The sequence below is a fragment of the Lipophrys pholis genome (assembly GCF_963383615.2).
Source record: "Lipophrys pholis genome assembly, chromosome: 21".
Classification (NCBI taxonomy): domain Eukaryota; kingdom Metazoa; phylum Chordata; class Actinopteri; order Blenniiformes; family Blenniidae; genus Lipophrys; species Lipophrys pholis.
The window spans coordinates 17249711-17271321 of record NC_137649.1 but is presented as its reverse complement, the minus strand read 5'-3'; the positions used below and the strand labels follow the sequence as shown (position 1 = coordinate 17271321).

Below are 21611 nucleotides of genomic sequence, written 5' to 3'. Positions count from 1 at the left end.
CCTTGAGGAAATCTCTGGATCAACCAGATTGTCAGCTTGTGGTGTAGTTGTGACACGTACCAATCTATGCAGCTTACAACAGAATGCTTGGCATCTCCAAGTGCCTACCATCATGGAAAAAGATTAGAATCACTCACGGTATTGGTTGCGATTGGAGCCATGTGTTTGCAGTGAGGAATGATGAAATGGAAGACGGTTGCTGGGTGGGATTTCACCCATCTTAGTCAGGAAAGCGGAAAAGACGGATGATCTTTCACAGAACATTCCATGAGAGACTCTCATAATATCGTGGAAAATGTACAATAGGAATATGTGTTGTAGGAAATGAGAGAATATTGATAGTTGTAAGCAGATCACAGCTATTTGTTTTGAATATAGGTATGATTTCAGTGAAAGTTATTTATGCTACAACCTCACAAATTGTGCTGGTAACCAGCACAAACATCTTTCTAACAACATCTCTGGCACAGCAGTTGTTGAAGAGGATTGAGTTAATCATTAGAAGACAAACATACTTTTAGCTTATCTGTGGTGCACGATTTCTATGCAAAGAGGTCCATTTTCGAACATGGTTTGGATTTAACGTGATGTTTCTGGGCCAGCTGTGAGCATGTCTCAACAATTATTGACTGGATTACCACAAAGAGTTCAAACTGATGTTTATGTGTCACCTATACTCGCAATCTTCAACATTTTCCATTATGAACACACACACAGCCGAATGTATGCATGCTGATGAGGCAAAATTGAAAAAAAACGTCTCACATTCCTGCTTACAATTATCATGTTAAGTTAGATTCTTAAGACACCTTTTGGTAGATTTCAAGGCCAGCCAGTTTAATAACGCTGTGTGAGGTTAGATTAGAGTATTTGCAACAAAACATCCCGCAATTTGTGTGATGTCAATGCGCAAAATTTGATTTTTTTATGTTGTTTTTTTAATTCTCAAGGCAGCTATTAAACTATTACACTACCACAAAGAGATCACGTTCAGCACAGTTTGCAGACCAAATTAAACTACAGTTAGTCACATTACACCAGATATGTACTTTTGGCCAAAGTTATAGATGTGCCATGCAGGTATTCTCGCTAAATTGAATGCTGAACGGGGAGGGGTGTCTGATGTGTGTCTGAGTGAGCTCATTACAGAAGCTTCTGATTGGATGCCCGTGTGTTTGAACGTGTCTGGGCATGTGGTGGGTGCTGCTGTGTCAAACCGGCCTCAGCTTCTCTACCTGAGTACTTTCTGACATTAACAGTAACAAGGCCAGCTCTGTGTCCCGGCCTATATGTGTATGAAGGAAGGTTTTCTGCCGTGTGTGGGCAATAATTTGTGTGGGTGTGTGGGTTGTGTGTGTGTGTGTGTGTGTGTGTGTGTGTGTGTGTGTGTGTGTGTGTGTGTGTGTGTGTGTGTGTGTGTGTGTGTGTGTGTGTGTGTGTGTGTGTGTGTGTGTGTGTGTGTGTGTGTGTGTGAGAGAGAGAGAATGAGAGAGAGAGAGAGAGAGAGAGAGAGATGGATGGATGGATGGATGGATGGATGGATAAAGGAAAAACAGGAGGCTTTGTCGGTCTCACACACTTAAACAGTGCCTGCAGTTGGATGCCGCTCAAACAGGAGGATGAGGCCTGTTTGGGGATGTAGTGTGTGTGTGTGTGGGTGGGTGGGTGGATGTGTTTTTATTTGTTGCCAGCAAAAGTTCACGAGGCCATCTCACTTCTGCTTTGAAGCACGACTTAACGAAGGATTGTATAACTGATTTCTCCAGTATTTCTTAAAGATAGTACCCGTCCTAGAATTGTCCCATTTGTGCTGCCTCACTTTGAAATCACTGAATGCTCCTTGTGTTTGCTTAGTAATGATAATATATCAATATCATTGTCTTATAAGAGTTTTTTAAACACTTTTTGTTGCATATATGACAAAATAACTCCTCCCTATATCTGGTCTCTTAGCTCTCCCAGGTGTACCGGATCACAAACTATTTGTTTAAATGAATTTGGTTGATAGATTTGAATGGTGTTTGTATTGCACTTTGCATATTTCCCCTCACTGTTTTCTGTTTTTTCCTCGCCAAGTAAGAGACCAAAGCTTTTCCTGATAGTTTAGGAACATTCATTAGTTACACCGATTTCCTCCACTATGGGCACAGGAATGTCAAACATGCATTCATGTTCTTGTCTATATACCGTCACAGTACCTGAGTCGTGGATTCGGTTAAGGTCTGACTGCAAGTGTGCGAGAGACAAACGTGCAGAAACACATAAAGCATGCTCGCCTGTGTGGGAGGTATGTAGGAGAGGTAGAGACAGTAGTGATACTGGGAGAGTAAGCAAGAAAGAGAATCACAGTGAGCTGGCGAGTTAAGGAAACAGAAAGAACAAAAAGGATATGAGAGGAAAAGGTGTACAAGGTTTTATTTTATTACCATTGGTGTCTGAGAAAAATAAAGGCCATGCATTTCTTTTCATGTGGCACTTAAGTCCAACAAACATTCACAATATCCGATCATCTCATTGACGATTTTCAACAATCACATTCCGACATTCACCTCTATGGGCGATTTTAAAGTCACCAATTAGCCTCAAATGCATGTTTTTGGACAGCGGGAGAAAACTGGACTACCTAAGGAAAAACTAAACATGCCCACACAGGGGAGAACTAAAATATCCAGACGGACCACAAACTTCAGAAAGGCCTACCTCATGTAGCTCCATTTCACAAGATGAAGCAGCAAATATACAAACCCCCAGGTTTTGCATTCACACTATGTTGTTTCAAGAAAATGTGAAAGAGAAGTAAACGTTGTTGCACTCTTGATGGAAAATATGAGAATAAAACAAGTGCTAGGTGCTAACTCATGCTGATTGTTGAATCCTCCATAATTGTTGATATATTGACATCCGTGGCAAGTTTATGAAAATCTGCTTCTTTTCGGCGAAATATCCATTCAGAAATCATGGACTGTCTAGGATGCAGCTAAACACATCTGCTAAATGTGCCCATTAGATGAGATCAGCTCTTTTTTTATACTCTGTTGATGGTGGAGGCTGGGAGCTGAACAGAACCATATTAAGACAATTCTTGGCTGTTTGTTTGACTGATGGGCATCCCTCCAAGGTTAGAAGGCTCATACGTGTTGCCAGTCTTTTCCTGGTTGGCAGCAAAAAAGACACCTGCAGTAGATCGGCATCGGTCTTTCTGCGTGTTGAGTGAGGTGGAATAAGAAAAAATGAAGCCAGCAATAGCAGAGCTCTGCCCTTGATGAGATGTCAGCCAGTTATTAACCTTTCTGTGTAAAAACATCCACCTCCTGCACAGTAGCTGGAGACTTAGCAGCTACACGCGAGGCTTCATGGCAGCATAAACAAGAGCAAACTGAGGAATCAACCCTTGTAATGAGGTTATTCTCAGCCTGCCGTTCCTTACCATTAGGGTCCAAATTTACATTGACACAGTCGTTACTTGAGATTACGCGGGTAAAACGTTTACTGGCATTAAAATAAAGGTTTATGTGTGTGAATGAGGGAAAGGTGGAAGCAATAATTTATAGAAAACATAAAAGAAAATACTTTATAAGCCCCTCATAATCAGCAGTCTTGAAGATAAATTGTGTTGTGGTTTTATTTTACGTCAAAAAAATATTGATTTAGGATAATCTACAGAAATACCACCCTAAATTGAGTAATTGCTGAAGATATAATTTGTGTATGAAAAGAAAAACTGTAGATTAACAACATGCATTTGTTATTTTATATAAATATATATATATTCTATTTTGCTTACAAAGCAAAGTGGATCCTGTTTGAATCCTGTGGTCATTTAGAAGAAACTACAGCATCACATTTCTGCTTTTGTAGAAATTGTTGTAAGACGTTGAAGGTAGTAAAGCAGAAACCACAGTCAGACGGAAGTAGGACAGGACTCATTAAAGACTTTGTAACAAGTAACTACTTCAGGTAAAACTCACGTTTTTAAGCCTTTGTTGATGCATAAATAACAAAATGCACCTAATGAAGAAGTCAGTTCTCTAAATAGACCCGTGGTTTGAAGTGAAGACGGCACTCAGCCCATGTGTTTACAGTTACGGCTATCTGTGTCACACCCTCTGCACACACCACTTTCCTTAATTGAGGAACCCACAATCACATTTTCCTTTCCCTATACTGTAACTTTGGCTCACATTGCTGGTATTTATTTTCGTGCACTGACACATTGACCCTCATCACGGTTTACCCTCTTTTAATTCCACTTTAAATTAAACCCACCCAACAACACCGAAAAGACTTTCTGTCAATTCTGCAGCCACAACTGTAATTCAGGTGAACTGACACAAAATATCAGCACACACACACACACACACACACACACACACACACACACACACACACACACACACACACACACACACACACACACACACACACACACACACACACACACACACACACACACACACACACACACACACACACACACACACACACACAGTGTTTGCACTGCAGTGGAAAATCTTTCACTGCCGTGGCGGCAGGCTGCCTAGCAACCCTGTGACGTCAACCGAGTTTCCCTCTCACAGCTGTAAAGTATGTGCGTGCGTTTGTGCATGCGTGCATGCATGCAAAAGACGTGTGTGTGTGTGTGTGTGTGTGTGTGTGTGTGTGTGTGTGTGTGTGTGTGTGTGTGTGTAAGCCTGACATGCAGAGTGCCGACTTAGTTTACTGTGAGAGGGGAAACACCGGTCAATTCTTTATTTGGTGTTTTTGTGTGAGAGAGCATGCATGTGCACACAGTATGTGAGGCGCCTGCACGCCGGAGGAGCCGTGTCAGGCCGTCGTTACAGAAGCTGACATTTTGGCTGTAAGTGAGTCGTCAGTGTTGGGTCCAGCGCCCTGGGGAAACCCTGCCGGTTGTGACACTTGGTTGCTAAAAGGGATTTAGAGCACACCTCGTGCGCAGGAGGGAGCACAGTGGAGTGTCTGTAGAATTTCAATGGCAGTCTTTTATGTCATATTGTTGTTAACCCAGTCATGCATTTGGAAACATGGAGGTCTGAAGTCAGATGTCATGGCCTCAATTTGAAAAGTGGTTTTCCTCCGGCTCAAGGCAATTTTCAGTTATGAAACAACCAAACAAGGGCAACATGAGAAACACCTCAAATTTCTTCTCCTTGAGGCATTCCCTACTTCTTGCCGTAGCCGTCATTGTTGCAAGGCTTTTGTTGCGCTGGCCAGAGCTGGTTGCTGAGAGATTTAACATGTGCCCTCCGAGCATGTTGTTGAGTGCCTGCATTACACTCCCTGCAGTTTAATTTCGCCAGTGTTTGATCGTAGCCCGTCTGTATGCGCTGGTAAAACTTTGCACTTCTGGGGTTTGTCCAACCTTCTGGGTTAAAACACTGGTTTAAATGGGTTAACTGGTTTTAGGGCTACAGTTCATGACTAAGTTAAGGTCGCGGTAAGACAATTAGTTCTAATCAGGTTAGTTGATGAGACAAGGACATGCAATACCTCACCGGGTAGCCCCACAACTTTGTGTGCGTCGCAGTCTAAACTTTGCAGACTCAGACGCTTGCAGGGTTTGTATCTGCAAAGGGGACCTTGTGGTGAGCGATATCATGCTTGTTGTTTCCTCTGTTGAAAACACCATCACATATCAGTGTTTCCCCGGCTTCTTCACATATTTTTAACCCGGCGTTACCCTTTTCCCCCAAGTGTTTTTATTTAAATCTGTTTGACACTCTTCCTCCTTCACCCTGACTTGCATGCAAATATTTAACGTCTGGTTGTCCTGTGCACAAGTGGTCAACCAGAACACATCCCATTTGCATGGGGGCACGTTGCTCTTGACACAACATCAATGTGAGACTTTTTCACATTTTAATGAGTGAATTGTTCAAAATAAATGTGTTGTGTCAAAAAAATTAAAAATAAAAAAATCTCCAAATGACTTGATGATGCACGTTGGTTGGTCTGATAATCGAGGGTCCAATAAACAGTCTTCACTGTAGAGCTTCTTTTTTTTTTTTTTTTTTCACTCCGTGCTCTTTTTGTTGTTTACAGAGGGCAAGGCCTTTTCTTCTGCTTTTCTTTTGTTTGTACTCAGCGGCGGATGTGGAAAATACTGTCACTGAGGCAAGCGGCACCCCCCAACTTCCTGTCTGTAAGAAGTTCCTTCGCTTACCATTTCCTCTCTCTCTCTAACTCTCTCTCTCTCTCTCTGTCTCTAACTCTCTCTCTCTCTCTCTCTCTCTCTCTCTCTCTCTCTCTCTCTCTCTCTCTCTCTCTCTCTCTCTCTCTCTCAATGGAAACTTTAGTGTTGTTCCTGCTCCTCCTTGTCATCCAGCTTGTCTGGGGATAGAGATAGGAGAGACCGCCGCAGAGCAGTTCATTTTTTTTTCTTTCACTTTGCCTTTTCAAGCACTTCCATCCATCACTTTTGTATAGCACACTTTAATGCAACATTAATAAATGGGCACGTGCACTTCAAAATGTAATGCTTGGTTTCTGTAAAAAAAAAAAAAAACATTAAAAATAAAGTACTTTGCACAGTAAATTAACAGGAATTATTTCCTGGCAGAGACATCCATCTGTTCCTGTGGGTGTCTCACGACTAACAGCATTCATGGTGTAAAAAAAGTCAGAGATTCAGGGAAGGAGCAGCCGCAGCAAAACTCCGACGATCAAAGAGGGATGGTTTTCACAGAAATATATGTTATTTTTTTTCATTTTGGTGGAAGAAATCCTGATTTAGAAAAAAAAATAATATATATAAATAAAAAAAAAAACTCTGCAAGATGGGGTTCATCTTCCAGTACTTGTTATTTAATTGTATTCATGAAAATAAAAACTAAAAACAAAAAGCAACAAATACCCTACTGTATGTGTAAGTGCTACAACTTGATGATTTTATACTTCTGTACAGAGGAAATTAAACCCAAAGTGAGATTTATATATTTCAAGAACTCTAAAACTATTAAAAAGCTGAGTTATAGAGCTTTCTACTCACATTCTAGTCAAGAGCCTTTGGTGCCGGGTTACAGACCGGGGGTTCGCTGTGGCCGGCACCATAGAGTGGCTTGGTGAAAATATTTTGGTGTCACAATGAGACACACAAACTGACATACTCACAACAAAACACACACATGTTTGCGCAATGACCCCTTCATGCATATGCAGCATGTATGGGTAGAAAATCAAGCACAGATGTATAGCTTTTGTTTGCTTTTCCCTGAAACCTCTCCGAATGCACCCGGACGCCCTCGGCACCATCTGTTTTTGACCTGTGCGGACATTTGCATGTCGTGATTTTGTTTGTCCCTCTGCTTTGACAATCAAATGATCCACAGTTGTTTATCCTAGCACACACCCAGACTCACATGTGTACACTTTGCGGGGTGTCCAGAGTGGACAGAAGTTTGGGCGTGTTGCAGGAGAGCCGGACAGATAATCAGCCTCGTCAATCTTGTCCGGCCTGACTGGTCATCATGTGGTCCGCATGGCTGTATTCTCTATGGAGTGTTGTTCTGCCAATTGGAGCCATCTTTATCTTAACCGTCATCCATCGTCGTAGCAGTCCGCCACCACAGGTACTGTCACCTGTACTATACAGTCAGTTTTGGTTTCTATTTCAGTTCAATCTTACATGCACGACAGCGGAACACTGCAATACATGAATTCAGTTGTTGTTTAATGGTTTTATGGGGCAATAATAATGCTGCTATAACCTTCCACTCTCAGAGAGAGTCTGAGTGCACTTCTTAGTGTCTCCAGCTCCACTCTGTGAGAAAATCTGCTATTACTCACACAAGCCGTGGTCTAGACTTTCTTGTTTCCTTGCCCTTCGCAGCTCACTTATGCCAGCTGCCAGTGGGCAACGTGGTAGGGAGATGACATTCTGAGTTGATGGAGACCGTGCAGATTCTGGCTACTCACCAAACTGTGGCCTCATATTTTTGCTCTCTCGCTAGCTGGCAGAAGAGGGTGGAAAAAGCAAGCAAGGGAAATACCGGTTCAACTTATTAAAGCCTTTGTTCGTGGACTACAAAGCTTATTCATTATTGTATTGCCTCTCACCACAGGACAGAAACCGTGGAGACATGTCGGCTGATCGTTATCAAAGCTGAAAGTGTGTTTCGCACTGACACATGGAGGTTTCCATTGCAGGTTTCTCTGAGTGTTACCTTCAACAGTTTTACTTCAAACCATTCCTCATGCCTCATATTGTCTCTAGTCGCAAGCAAATCATTCAGTTCTCATTTAACATGGAGTATCAATAAAAGCAGAGTCTGCAGTCCCTTTTGAAAGGCTGAAAATTGCTCTCCACTCTCTGAATAAGGCAAGCACTGATTGTCTCGACTGTGTGGGACTCATTTCGTCTGACCTAACTGTGAGCGAGTTTCCACCATGTGACCCGGACACATGTGAATGTGTTTTACTTTTTGTTGGGGGGGAGCGTTTTTTCCTCTCAATCCTCCTCCACTGGTGCAGAGAAAAACCCCTCATGTGACTCTTTGCTGCTTCACACAGATGAAGATAGAGAGAGAAAATCTGTGTGTGTGTGTGTGTGTGTGTGTGTGTGTGTGTGTGTGTGTGTTGGGGGGGGGGCATCTAGCCATAGATAGTCATGCTATCAGCTGATGAATTTTCATCAGGTCCAGATTATGTGACATGGGTTATATATCTCCTTCTATGGTCCTTCTCTCTCTTATCTTATCCTTCCTCTTTCCTTCTCCTCTTCTTCTCTTCTGCCGATATTTGTAGACACAATATTATTTCTCTCAGTATCTACATAGCAAAGGAAATCTTCAGTATTTCAGATCACGTCTCATAGACGAGGATCTATTTTGTGTCCATTTGGAAAACAAAAAACTAAAAGACTGTGGCGCGTCCTCTATTAGAAGTCAAACTTGTAAGTTTCTAATGGTGCCAGTGCTGCTGTTTCCAGTAGTAACTGTCTGTCGTACAGCCAAGCATTGTTTAAACCCACAGAACAAGATGTGGAATTTTTCCATCTGATGTAATGCTGCAGGCTTAGAAATGTTTGAGCCCAAAAAAATTAGATTTTCGCTTTCGCTTAAGTGAGGTAAATCAACTTCTGATTGGAACAAGAAGATTGTTTGTCTTTGCAGATTTATTCAACAAGCCTCCAGCATGGCAGATATTGTATCAGCAGTGTCTTCGAAGGGAATCTCTGGATATCTGAAGAAATACTTCATCTGGGCCCATTTACACTGTTCTGAGTTTTTCCCTCTGCAGTCTTGATCCCACTCTGGGAATACCAGTTGTTTTTGCTCATAGCAACAACTCACACCGGGTTTTCTTTTTAAATGTGTTTGTGTCATTGATATGGTTTTAATTCAGTGAGCCTAAACACAGTGCTCTGATAAGAGTTTCCCTATCTGCACAAATTCTTCAGTGGAGAAAAGTTTTGCTGGATCTGAAAGAAGAAAACTACGTTCTGTTTGTCTATCAATGAGTGTGTGTGGTTCGTGTGTCTGTGCGTTTGTTTGTTTGTGTGTGTTTATGTGTGTGGCAGACGTCCCACAGTTCACTGTGTCCTTGCCAGGGACCAGGAGAGCCTTTGGAGAAAGAACGCAGTGTGTATTGGTGTGCATGCGTGCGTGTGTTACCAGGGGAAACCCCAACACAAGCCTCCAGGATTTTGTTAAAAATGTTATAAAACAACCAGAGAAAACGAGAGTGTGAGAGCTCCCGCAGGCTCTGGGATATCCCTTCTGTGCGTGTGCGTGTGTGCTTGTGCATGCATGGTTGAGTATTTGTGTGCGTCCGGAAAACCCATTGTGCTCATAGCCATTAAACAAAGCAGCACAATGCAGTGGATCAGTGAAAGGTACCGGGGTTGAACTTAAACCACTAGTAATATGCAGGCCACCCGAGGGATTAAACATTTATTGGACTAAGTTTATGTTTCACCGAGCTGACATGCAGTTATGAAATGTTCTCGTCACCACTCTCATCCTCTGAAAGTGCCTAATAGTTCACGTAATCAGATCCTGCTCTCTGATCATTTTTAGAACTTAGTTGACTTTAAACAAACATAAAGACAGTGAATTTCAAAAGCTGTACCCAAGTAGCAGTAACACCTTGAAGAGTTTGTGGTTCAATTACTTTTTCACTAAAGTATTGTCTTGAAGGATAATTACTTTTTATGTGGTTGCAGCACAAGTCTTGGAAGAAGATTAAAAACATGGTTCACTGGTCCCCGTTTGTCATGTCCTTCAAGAAGAAATATCCCTGGATTCAACTGGCTGGACACGCAGGTACCTGAACTGCTCTTTACAAGGGGTATTTGCTTGTCTAATTATAATACTTGCCTAATTGTAAAGAGAAAACGTATTGATCATGGATCGGGAGCCCACGGTGTGATGGCTGAAAATGACCGGCTTCTTTTGCTTTTATATCTAAAATTTAAATGATGTCCCTTTGTTGTATAGTTTGTAATTACAGTACTTAGAGCTCCAGCCGCTGTTAAACTAAATGCTGGTTATACAAAACTGGATGTGTGTTGACTAACTGTTTTGCTCGCTAACTGCTATTGCCATACATACTGTACCATATACTGTATACAGCATCATCAATGACAGTATAAATTTTTTTCTTTTTGCAATTTTAACATTGAGAAAATAGAAATATGAAATTTTGTATCTTAAAAATCTAGATCTTTCGAAGACATTTACGCTAAACAGAAAATAACATATTTTTGTACTTCTATATATGAACTTCCATTCCAGCCAATTAAAGACAAACTTCTCCACAATGTGTCTTTTACAGGGAGTTTTAAGGCAGGTGCAAATGGCCGCATTTTAAAAGTAAGACATCCTTTTTATCACATGTTTCAACTTCTTCTTCACTGCAGAGAAATTGCCTTGTACTCTTTTCGACATTTATCTCATAATAATGCAGCAGAGCCTGATGTAGAGGGTTAAAAAAAAAAAAGAAAAAAAAAAAGCTAATTTATTTGTGGTGTTTTTTTAGAAACACTGTGAATGTGAGCAGCGCTGTTTGTCCCTGTTGATGAGGGACGTGCTTCGCCCCTACGTCCCTGGTTACCATGGCGACGTGGAGAAGGATGGCCAGAAGTACAACCAGATGGAGGATCTGCTGGCTGAGTTTGATTTCCCGTGTGTGATGGACTGTAAGATGGGAGTAAGGTGAGAAAACATTGTTTTTTTTCAGCATTTCTGCATAGTACCAGCTCGGTATGTTTAAGATGAAGCTGAAGTAGAGATTTTTATAGTTCACTCTTTGCTCGTGAAGTCTGGTCAAAGGTGAACTGTCAGGTCAGTGGCGACATTGCCCTCTGACTTTCTTTTTTAATTATGTTCGGCTATTCTGGGATTTGGAGTTTATGCGATCATAAGCATCAACTTCAGGTCAACATTTCCAAAGATGGCTTTAATTGCTAATGTTGAACTTATCAAAAGAAATCCTTATTAAAAAAAAAATAAAAAATGGGTAAACATATTTCTTTTATTACTGTAGGGTAAACCTGAAAATGTAGCTGGTTATAGATACTACACTTGTCTACAAACAATGTTTCAATGACTTGATCACGGTTAGTAAGCTGTATCGGACTAATTATGCAAATGCTACCTGGTTGAAATAAAAAATAGTCTCAGCGTGGTGATGCTGCAAGCATGTTGTTCAATGTGTCAGTCAATCTTCCTTTGCTCTGACTCCAGTAACATTATTTGGGGGTCGCACCTCCAAATGTCACTTAGGGCTGGTATAAAACTATGTAACCTGTCAGACTAGTCATTCATATATATATATATGAATATGTCACTGTTACTGTTCCTATCAATGTTCTAAGGTGTTACATTAGATGAAAAAATAACTTTAATCTGAAACTTCTGTAACATTGTTTAGAAACAAAATGTAATTTTCTCTGCTCATATCTGAGAACTAACTCCCATGTCTTTCTCTGTTCATCGCCACCTTCCTCTTTCTCACAACTCAGGACCTACCTCGAGGAAGAGCTCACCAAGGCTCGTAAGAAGCCCTCTCCTCGGCCCGACATGTATCAGAAATTGGTCGAAGTGGACCCGACCGCTGCTACGCCTGAAGAAAATGAACAGAAGGCCGTGACCAAGCCCCGATACATGCAGTGGAGAGAGACCATCAGCTCTACAGCCACCCTGGGATTTAGAATAGAGGGAGTCAAGGTAAGACGCACAGAGAGGAAGGTGTGTGTGTGTGTGTGTGTGTGTGTGTGTGTGTGTGTGTGTGTGTGTGTGTGTGTGTGTGTGTGTGTGTGTGTGTGTGTGTGTGTGTGTGTGTGGGTGTGTGTGTGTGTGTGTGTGTGTGTGTGTGTGTGTGTGTGTGTGTGTGTGTGTGTGTGTGTGTGTGTGCGCGCGCGTCTTTCGGGGTCATGATTTAACTTCCTGTTTTGACCAGAAACTTCCTCTGAAGTGTATGTGTGTATGCATCGGAGCCTTTGTCATACATGAGGCCTGTCCATGGCAGCTGCATGTTTCTCAGCATCTGGCACTGACATTGTGCATGCAAACACACACACACACACACACACACACACACACACACACACACACACACACACACACACACAAATCTTTTTGTCTCTTAGAGGGTCATGGCCATATAAGGACATTCATAGACTCCCGGTGGTCTGTTGCCATGACACTGAGGGATATCCCCAGAAACAGAGTTTTTTGTGTGCTTACGAGCATGCTTGCGTGCGTGTGTCCCTCAGGGATAATGGTCAGATTGGAGTTCATGAGGTTCATGTGGACGTTAGTCTCAGTTTCACGCTTATAAGTGTGCTGTATGTATATGTATACGCGTATGTGTGTGTGTGTGTGTACGCTCGCGAGTGAACCAGAGACACAAAGTCCTGTACTCTGACAAAAAAGGGAAAAAAATAGTATTGTCTGTAAATAGTACCTTGTTGCCTGGCAGCCCGTAGGAAAAGAAATGCCCATTTATTCCACTGTGAAGCAGCTAACAGGCCGGTGACCGCTGCAGGTACTGCTTCTGCTGAAGGTCCACCAGACTTCCTACTGTACAATCACTACGGCTGCTAATGATAATCTATACTGGACACACATCACTACCACAAATTCCACGGTTTTCTACTGCTTCCTTCTTTCTATTGGGTATGCATAGTCAGCTTAAGAGGAATGTGTTGGACGTTTGATTGATTGTGTACTCCTCAGCATTTTATTATCAAATACTTATAGAACTGCATATGTATAGCTGCGTTTTGATTTCTTAAAGCAATCATTTCCCATGGTATCGGTCCTTTATGATTAAATTGCCCCCCCTTGGCTGGGTTTCAACTTGGGTTGTGGTTCCCTGCTCATCACCAAGGCAGCTAAAATAATAAAAACAGAAAGATCACATCTTAATCCTCTTTTGAATTCTGCTCTATTTTTAAGATCAGACTCAAAATGCCGTAGTTGGTGCTGTATGACGTATGTCCATCCCTCTATCTATTTTCTATACCATTTTGTCCAACTTAGGGCACTGGAGCCGATCCCAGCAGACTATGGGTGAATGCAGAGTACAGCCGGGAAAGGTCACAAGCACACTCAGTCCCATCTAGAGTGATTTTAGAATCTCAGAATCTGATATTCTAGAATCTGAGGCTCAGATTAACTGTAAACATTTGTTTTCAGACCGTGGAAGGATAAAAAAATATATACTGTATATATACACAAGCAGACATATAAACTCTACAACAGAATATTTCTTTACCTGAGTACCAATGCAGTGTACTGTACTCGGTGGATGACTGCAGTGGTATTTTACCAGTTGAGAGCCCAGCAAGAGCTTATATACTTTGAGTAGTCAAAACATTTGCAGGAATTCTTCAGATTCCTCACACAAATGATGAGACGTTGCTTTCTGATGCCAGACAAATCCTGTGTTCGCTGTGTTTAGAGCTCCTGGAACGTGTTCAGAGTGCACCGCAGTGAGCTTTCTTGTTGTCTGACCATGCCATAAGTACCGTCACAAAAGAACTGGACACGCCACACAATCCGGCCAGAGCCAAACCCAACAAGAAATATGAGGCGATCACGTTGGAGCCTGGGAAACTGGGAATGCTCATTTTAAACAATTTCGTTAGAGGAGTCGTTGCTCAAAATCAGTCAAACAAAAGCATAGTTGGAACATTAGCCGATGGTGAAATAAATCGTGAATTCTACATCAACATTTCTCAAATGGCCTCAGAAATCAGTGGGATTCAAATTGGTTGTGCTGCTCGTATCCCTGAATGAAGCGTAAACCTCTAAAAATATCTCTCCTTTCCTGTTTCCTTTGGTCCTTACATTGTTCTTGCTTTTCTTGTGCAACCTTTCCTTCATTTTTTTTATTTTTTATTCTTCCTTCCTTCCTTCCTTCCTTCTCCAGCTCTCTCACCTTCCCTTCAACAAGAATGTGCCACACAGTTCCTGCCGTACACAACTAAACCTCTCCTCTCTTATGTAGAAGGAAGATGGCACGGTGAACAGAGATTTCAAGAAGACAAAGACGAGAGAACAAGTTACTGTGGCTTTCCAAGACTTTGTCAAAGGAAATAAGGACGTGCTGGTGAGTATGTTGGTGATTTGCTCACTGTGAGCTCCGTCAGCCTCGGAAAAAAGGGGGCTAAAAAAAAAAAAAAAAACACGGGGAGTGGAGCTGAAAGTTTAGCGACCTCATGGGAAACATACACACATCCTTTCAGAGGACATTGCACTGACATCATATTGACTTACATTCACTTCCTGGAGGATTACCATAACCCCGACCGTAACCACTGTGTGCCTAACCTTAACCCTACACCAAGTCCCGCAATAAATTTTTTAATAGGTCATGCGGGGGGGATTCACTTTTTCTCCTAAATATAGAAAGCAGAGTCCAATAATGGAACTGCGCAACTAGATGTATGTCCACAAAGCACTAAGTGCCAAAAATACGTTGTTAAAACACAAAACCAGCCCGTGTGAGAGTCTCCTGCAGACACATTACAACACTGAGACCTCATATCAGTGAAAACTGGCTGGCAAAAGTAGCATTTGTTTTAGAGTCGGCGTGTGATTGTGAATTTATGGAAACAAGCAGGCTGCTGACGCCTCGCCGCCAGAAACAAGAGGCTTTCTGCAACTTTGGCCTGAAGAGAAACACATTTTAGGACACAGGGATCCAAATAAAGAAATAGTTAAGTGATTATGTTGCATTAATGAATGCAACATAATTCAAGACGGAAAACAGTAAGCTGTAAATGGACTGTATTATACACGGGAGGTAAGACGGAGTGTGAAAATTACACTTATTTTCCAACCAGTCGTCATGTATAACTTTTGCTTATTATATCACTACACTCGTCAGGCCCTTTCAAGATAAGATTGTGCCACATGGAGCCCTGATGTTATTTTACACCCCTGATTGATATGTGACAAGTGAATATGACTGACAGGGATAAAATAAGAAGTTACATCATTGATGATTAAATGTTGTATGAAAGTGTTTTGTGTTTTTTGTTGTTGCTTTTTGCAGAGGCGTTATCTGACCAGGCTTGAAGAAATTAGAGACACTCTGGAAACCTCTTCATTCTTCAAAACCCATGAGGTGAAGACACACTCACTCAGTGGAACATATTATACCGTGACTCAAAATAACATGTTGAAACGTTGAATGCGAGTTTTATCCAGGGTTTAGTTTGTCATGAAAGCCGGGGTTGTGTTTTTAACAGTGAAGAGAGAACTCATAAGAAATGCAACATATAGAGGGAAAAACTAACATTTATTTCAGAACACATAAACATAGGACACAAAATATAATATACCATATTATAATCATTAAATGTAGTTTGATGCTTCAGGTTCCAGGTTATATATTGAAACTAGCTGTAACTTAACCCTTCATTAGACAGGTGATATGAAATTGAAAACTTTATTTTTTCTTCTAACTTAATGAAGGTAAATTGAAGGATAATAGGATCAATTGTTATATATTTAAAGTGCTCACATTTGAAAAGGTGTTGTTTTTGTTGTTTTTCTTATAGTATCATAAATATATTCATTAAAGCATCTTCTGTTCCCAGTTAGTGCATTGGATTGATGCATTTATTGTTAAAAATACCAAAAATTTGCAGTATTTCATTATAGACAACACATTGCACCTTTTGACAGTAATACTCAATAATGTTTGAGTGATCTTTAAGATGTATTTAAAAAAAAAACTCGAACATTTCATAGGAGAGTATCATTTTGGTCAATTTTTCACAGCTTTTCTAGGAATTTGATTGTTTACGTTGCATGTAATGGAAAGTCTTTATCGTGACTTTGAAGTATGTAAGTGTTTTTTTTAACAAAAGCTTTGATTTAAGATGTTTAATTTGAGCAGGTCTCAGTGAGGGCCCTATAATAGGTTGACTTTGAGGGTCAAAGACTGATATTATTGGTGAGGTAGAGGCAGTCATGTTTAACGTGTTTGTTTTTCCTGTATTAGTTACAAGTGTCTTAGCGACACTAAAGTACTTGAGCAAAAGCACCAGTTCACACGCTGATGCATCAGATCATGGAAACTGGACAACCACAGCCCAGAGAGTTTCACACTCTCACATGGAAGAAGTCGATGTCACAAAACAGGAAGTGAAATACTACTTTTGAAAAGACACAAACAAGGAAAGGCGCCCGTTTTAGTCACTACTTCCTTTGTTCTAAAAATCCCATTGTCTCTGTGTGCATGCAGGTGATTGGCAGCTCCTTGTTGTTTGTCCATGACAGTAAGGGAAGGGCCAAAGTCTGGATGATCGACTTCGGGAAAACAACACCTCTTCCTGACGGGGAAGAACTAACTCACCGAGCGTCGTGGGTGGAGGGGAACAGAGAGGACGGATACCTGTCTGGACTCGATAGTTTGGTGGACATAATTTCAACCATGGTGAACTCAGAGACTTGAAGTCTGAAAGGCTTTTCAAAAGAAAACTAAAAAAAAACGACTTCCATTTAAATTTCATTCCTCTGGGGAAAGCTTTGGACTTCCTCACGGCCTCCCTCACAAACGCTCGTCCTCTTGTTGGAAACCACATTATGAAAACCAAGGCATGGCTGGATCCATTCACATCCTGTAGATTTGAGATTTAGGCCCCGTTTACACGACAACGAATTCGAGTGTATCCGCTAAACGTTCTTCACTTTTGGCGGGGTCCGTTTACACGACACCAGTGTTCTGATGCACTGTATCCCCAAAGTTTTTAATCCGGCTCCCAAGGTGGAAAGATTCTTTCACGGCGCAAATCCCTCCTGCAGAGACAGCCTGGAGGCTACAGAGCCTGTTACTGCGCATGCACATCTCTCCCCCTCCCTCCTGCTCATTCAGTTGTAAACAAACATGGCGGCCGCGTGGTACGACCCGCGGTCTATATTCTAGTTTTATCGTCCATATCAGTAGTTTAATAGTTGAGACTCACCCCTGATCACATCCGATGCATCATCAGTCCATGCGGATGTCGGGTGCTTTCCATTTTCTTCACGTTTATAGTGTATTGTTCTCTGCACACACGTCTGTGTAGTTTCATTACAGAATCAAGCAACAGCGCCCTCCAGTGGCCCGGCATACTCACTACATCGTTGTCTCTTTGTCCGCCGCTGCAGTGTAAACGCCCCAACTTTTTTTCGCGGATTAGGTGTTGTCACGTGAAACGTTGTCGTGTAAACAGGGCCTTAGTCATTCACTATTCGTGGGTCTCTTCTCTTGTTGTCTTTATCCCCTCAAAAGGCAGCTCACAACAGGGCTGTTTTACAGAAACAGCACAAGGGGAATTTATAACAGTAACAGCAGCTCATTTCTTCCGAAATAAGCCGCATAAACAGGCATAAAATCACACGGGGGGGGGGGGGTTAAACCAGAAATTCTCAATTTGAGGGGAATGACAAGGCAACATTTCAGAAATGTTCATGTAGAAAATCATAGTTAATTTTAGTCTTGCATGATGTTTGTTTATGATGTGAACATGAAATCACCATATTTAACTAGCTTTGAAATCATATACACAGAAAGTGACGATCAGAGGAGAATGTTTAGAAAGTTCTCTATAGAAGACTAGTTTTTGGAACACACTATCATCCTGTATATGCTACTCTCGTGTGTTGAGTGGTGCTGTAATCACATACCGTAGTGACTTTAAAAGCGTGACTCAATCACTGCCATATTAACCTGAAATGACTTAACTTAACCAAACTCGATCCCCTGGAAGAAATGTTGGAACTGTACATTCTGCAAAGCTTCAATCAACTCTGAGAGGCAGTCACCATCCCAGTTTACATGTATTGTGGGTATGCAAGATTCCTCCCACAGTCCAAAAACATGCATTTGAGGTTCATTGGTGGCTACAAATCTAAATGGTTGTGCGTCTCTGTGTTTGTCCTATGATGGCGACTCTGTCTTCATACATGCTTTTGGCCCCGAATTAGAAAAAGTGTTTCAAATATCAAGACCTCGACAAACGAGACAGAAAGTTTTCAAAAAAACAAGTAAATGTTAACAAACTAAGTTATTAATGATGTCAGAATGTTATTTTTGATATTTTTACTTCATTTTCAAAAGAGTTTTAGATTTTTTTTTTCCCAAATTAATTTTGGATTCCAAACATTTTGTCTTATGTGATTACAACCTCCACATGGTTGTAGTAATAACAACAGCAACAATAAAGAGCACAAGGTTAATTCGTGGAAAAAAACCCTATATGTAATTTTAACCCAAAACAAGTCATGTTGCCATGGTGATGGCTGGTGTTAAAAAAGAGCAAAGAAACATTTGCCTTTGCAGAAATGTACAGTGCCATTTTATATTACAGGGAAGTGTGTTTCGCTACAGCCTATTTTTGTAATTTGACTCCGGAGTTAAAAGTGTTTTTGCGATTCCTATCCGTTTTTACATTTAAACTTTCTAACTATGATTTCATCACAATTTTCCCCAAAACGTGCACCTCTTTAATTTTTGGATTGGTTGAAATTGTACAGTTGGATTTGTTTCGTCTCATCAAAATGCAGTTTTAAATTTGTTTGGGAGGAAAAAGTATTTATTTATTTTCTTTCACTTTGCTCTAGCCTTTCACACTCAAAGCCATAGACAGACTTTAGATACTGCAGGTTGGCCGCAATAGTTTGTCCCGTTGTGCTGCGTAATCTGGCATTAACTGGCAATTAAATGGAGCTCAACAGTACATCTCGGAGTAGCTCCAATGCATTGTTTTATATGTAATATACCGGCGGCAAAGATGTCGATTTTCCCGTAGTTCTGTGGACAAACACTGCAGACATTTCACACTTTGTTGGGATTGTTCACATTGTACAATAAGATTTCTTTTGTTTGATGTAGTTGGTTTTTTTTTAAGTGTATTGTAACATGATTTTAGTTGAATCCTGTGGAACACTTACAGCCATGAACAATTTTATTTAAGCTATACAGTGCCTTGACATTACGAAGCCAAGTCATACAACTGAAAACATGTTCTCAATCTTCCATGTTCTTGTGTATTTTTCCTCTTAAGTCTTAGACATGGTTTCTCTGTGTAGGCTCGTGCATGTTTGTTAACCTCCTAAAAAAGTGCGTTCTTAATTTTCTCTGTTTTTATTTAAACCACATTGCCATCTCTATTAGCCCACTGGATACTGTGACAGTTTGAATTTTTTTGACACGTTTTTTTTTTTTGCCCCGATGCATGTGTTACATTATGAGTTAAGCTGTGGGACAGGCTGCTGACATCGAGGACTCTTTATTTTCAACACAGAGGATATTTCAGGTGCATATGAATACGGAACACCAGCAGTTATTTAGCCAGTGGTCGGACTGATGATGGAGAAAGAATAAAGTCCCATGCTGTGACAGTAAAATCTAAACAGATTGTTAGTTTTCACTCTCCTGTATACTTTAAATGCCAAGATTTTACAGTTGAAGTTTGCAGTGTGAGTAGATAGGGAACGATTTTGCAATGTCATGCAGTGCCTTCTTAAAGGAATAGTTTTAAAATACATGTTTAAGTTTATTTCTCATCAAGATTTACACAAATAACAGATGCCCCTCTGGTGTCTGTACCATACATTTGATGCATCCACTCTCTTTTGTTTAGCATAGCTGAGCACAGAGACAGGACTGACTCATAAATGAAAGCTTTCCAGATTAAATAAAACATTACTTCCTGAGCTTTACGGTTTCTGACAGCATGAAAGGGATTCCGCTGTCCCGTCATCCCAATTCTTTTGCCAAGCTTACCTAATCAGCTAAGATATAAGGTGTAACCCTGTATTAACTATTCCTTTAAGAGCAATCATCTTATTCTCTCTGGTGTGCAATTACAGTTGTTTATAAGTAGGTAGTGTATTGTTCTGGTTTGCCCGCTTGTGTATTTATTTGGATTGTTTCCTTTTAAAATGTGTATTTGCTGTAACAAATGTGTTTGTGTGTGTTATCTGTGTATTGATAGATAGATAGATAGATAGATAGATAGATAGATAGATAGATAGATAGATAGATAGATAGATAGATAGATAGATAGATAGATAGATAGATAGATAGATAGATAGATAGATAGATAAAATCAAGTAGATTTTCTTGCATGTATGTAACCTACAAGGACATAACCTCTTGTGGTGACCTGCATGCCCAAAGTGACCCCCTTACTGGTGCTGCTGGTCCTGCCCTGGCTTCCCCTCTCGGCCACATTGACGGCATGTTTGCATGAGGGCCATTTGCCATGCAAATCACAGTGGTTGCGGTATCCATCGCAGATAGATCTATAAAGAGGGAGAGAAATATGGGCAGAGTTATTATTTTGTTTGTCAGGATTGAGACACATTATTGTCATTCAAAGGTGTTTGAAAACAAATCGTTCCAATTTCAAATCCAATACTTGTAATGAATCTTAACTTACTATAATCAAATAGCATTTTCACAAATAATATAAACATTATTCATGCATTTGCTGGACATCTGTGACCAAATTTGGCTCAATTGTCTCAGTCGAGACATTTAGTTTATGTCTCCTTTTTCTAGTTTATGTCTGCTTTTCCTTACCGGACTCTAAATCTTAGCTGTAATGTTTCCATACAGATAATGAGTCTAGAAAAATACATCTAACTTTGTTTATGTAATATAAACAAGCTCTGTGGCGTCCTCTGCTGTTGATAGACTGCAGCTGCAGAGAGATGCATCAAAATGTCCTCATGTGAGACGAGAGGTACTGTAATTTCTTTGGGGAAACTTCTTCACCGAATTAACCTATCGATAGGTTTATCGGGGGAATCTGGTCGGGGCCGAGGGTCTTGCTCGGGTGCATGTTTTGTTTTAGTTTTTTTTTTTTTAAACCAGGCAAATTCCATAAACAATTCGCTGTGAGGCGAGAGTGTTAACCACTGACACACCGTGAGGTCCGAATTTTTAATATATGTTAATAAAGACAGAACATCTCTGGTGTATTTTGATACGCAATCCAAGCTGTGTATTGTCTTCTCGTCAACAGTAGATGGCAGCAGAGGTCAATTTCAAATCGCATTTAAGTATTTACTATTATAAGATTAAAACCTTTGATGTTAGTGGTTTGGTTTTATGAGACGATTCCATGTTCTTGACCAAAGGTTAAA

The 21611-nt window shown here is 40.8% G+C and overlaps 1 protein-coding gene across 2 annotated transcripts in view; it reads left to right on the top strand.

Annotated features, from left to right (window-relative positions):
- The window catches only part of LOC308126498 (uncharacterized protein), a 30349-nt gene extending 9932 nt beyond the window's left edge, over positions 1-20417 (top strand). For both annotated transcript variants that reach the window (XM_080490973.1, XM_080490974.1), the window contains exons 6-12: positions 10181-10280; positions 10792-10829; positions 10996-11171; positions 11981-12185; positions 14473-14574; positions 15523-15594; positions 16720-20417. In XM_080490973.1, coding sequence (XP_080347099.1) covers positions 10181-10280; positions 10792-10829; positions 10996-11171; positions 11981-12185; positions 14473-14574; positions 15523-15594; positions 16720-16929 — 903 coding nt within the window. In that variant the 3' untranslated portion in view covers positions 16930-20417. The remainder of the gene's footprint in view (positions 1-10180; positions 10281-10791; positions 10830-10995; positions 11172-11980; positions 12186-14472; positions 14575-15522; positions 15595-16719) is intronic.
- The last annotated feature ends 1194 nt before the right edge of the window (positions 20418-21611 follow it).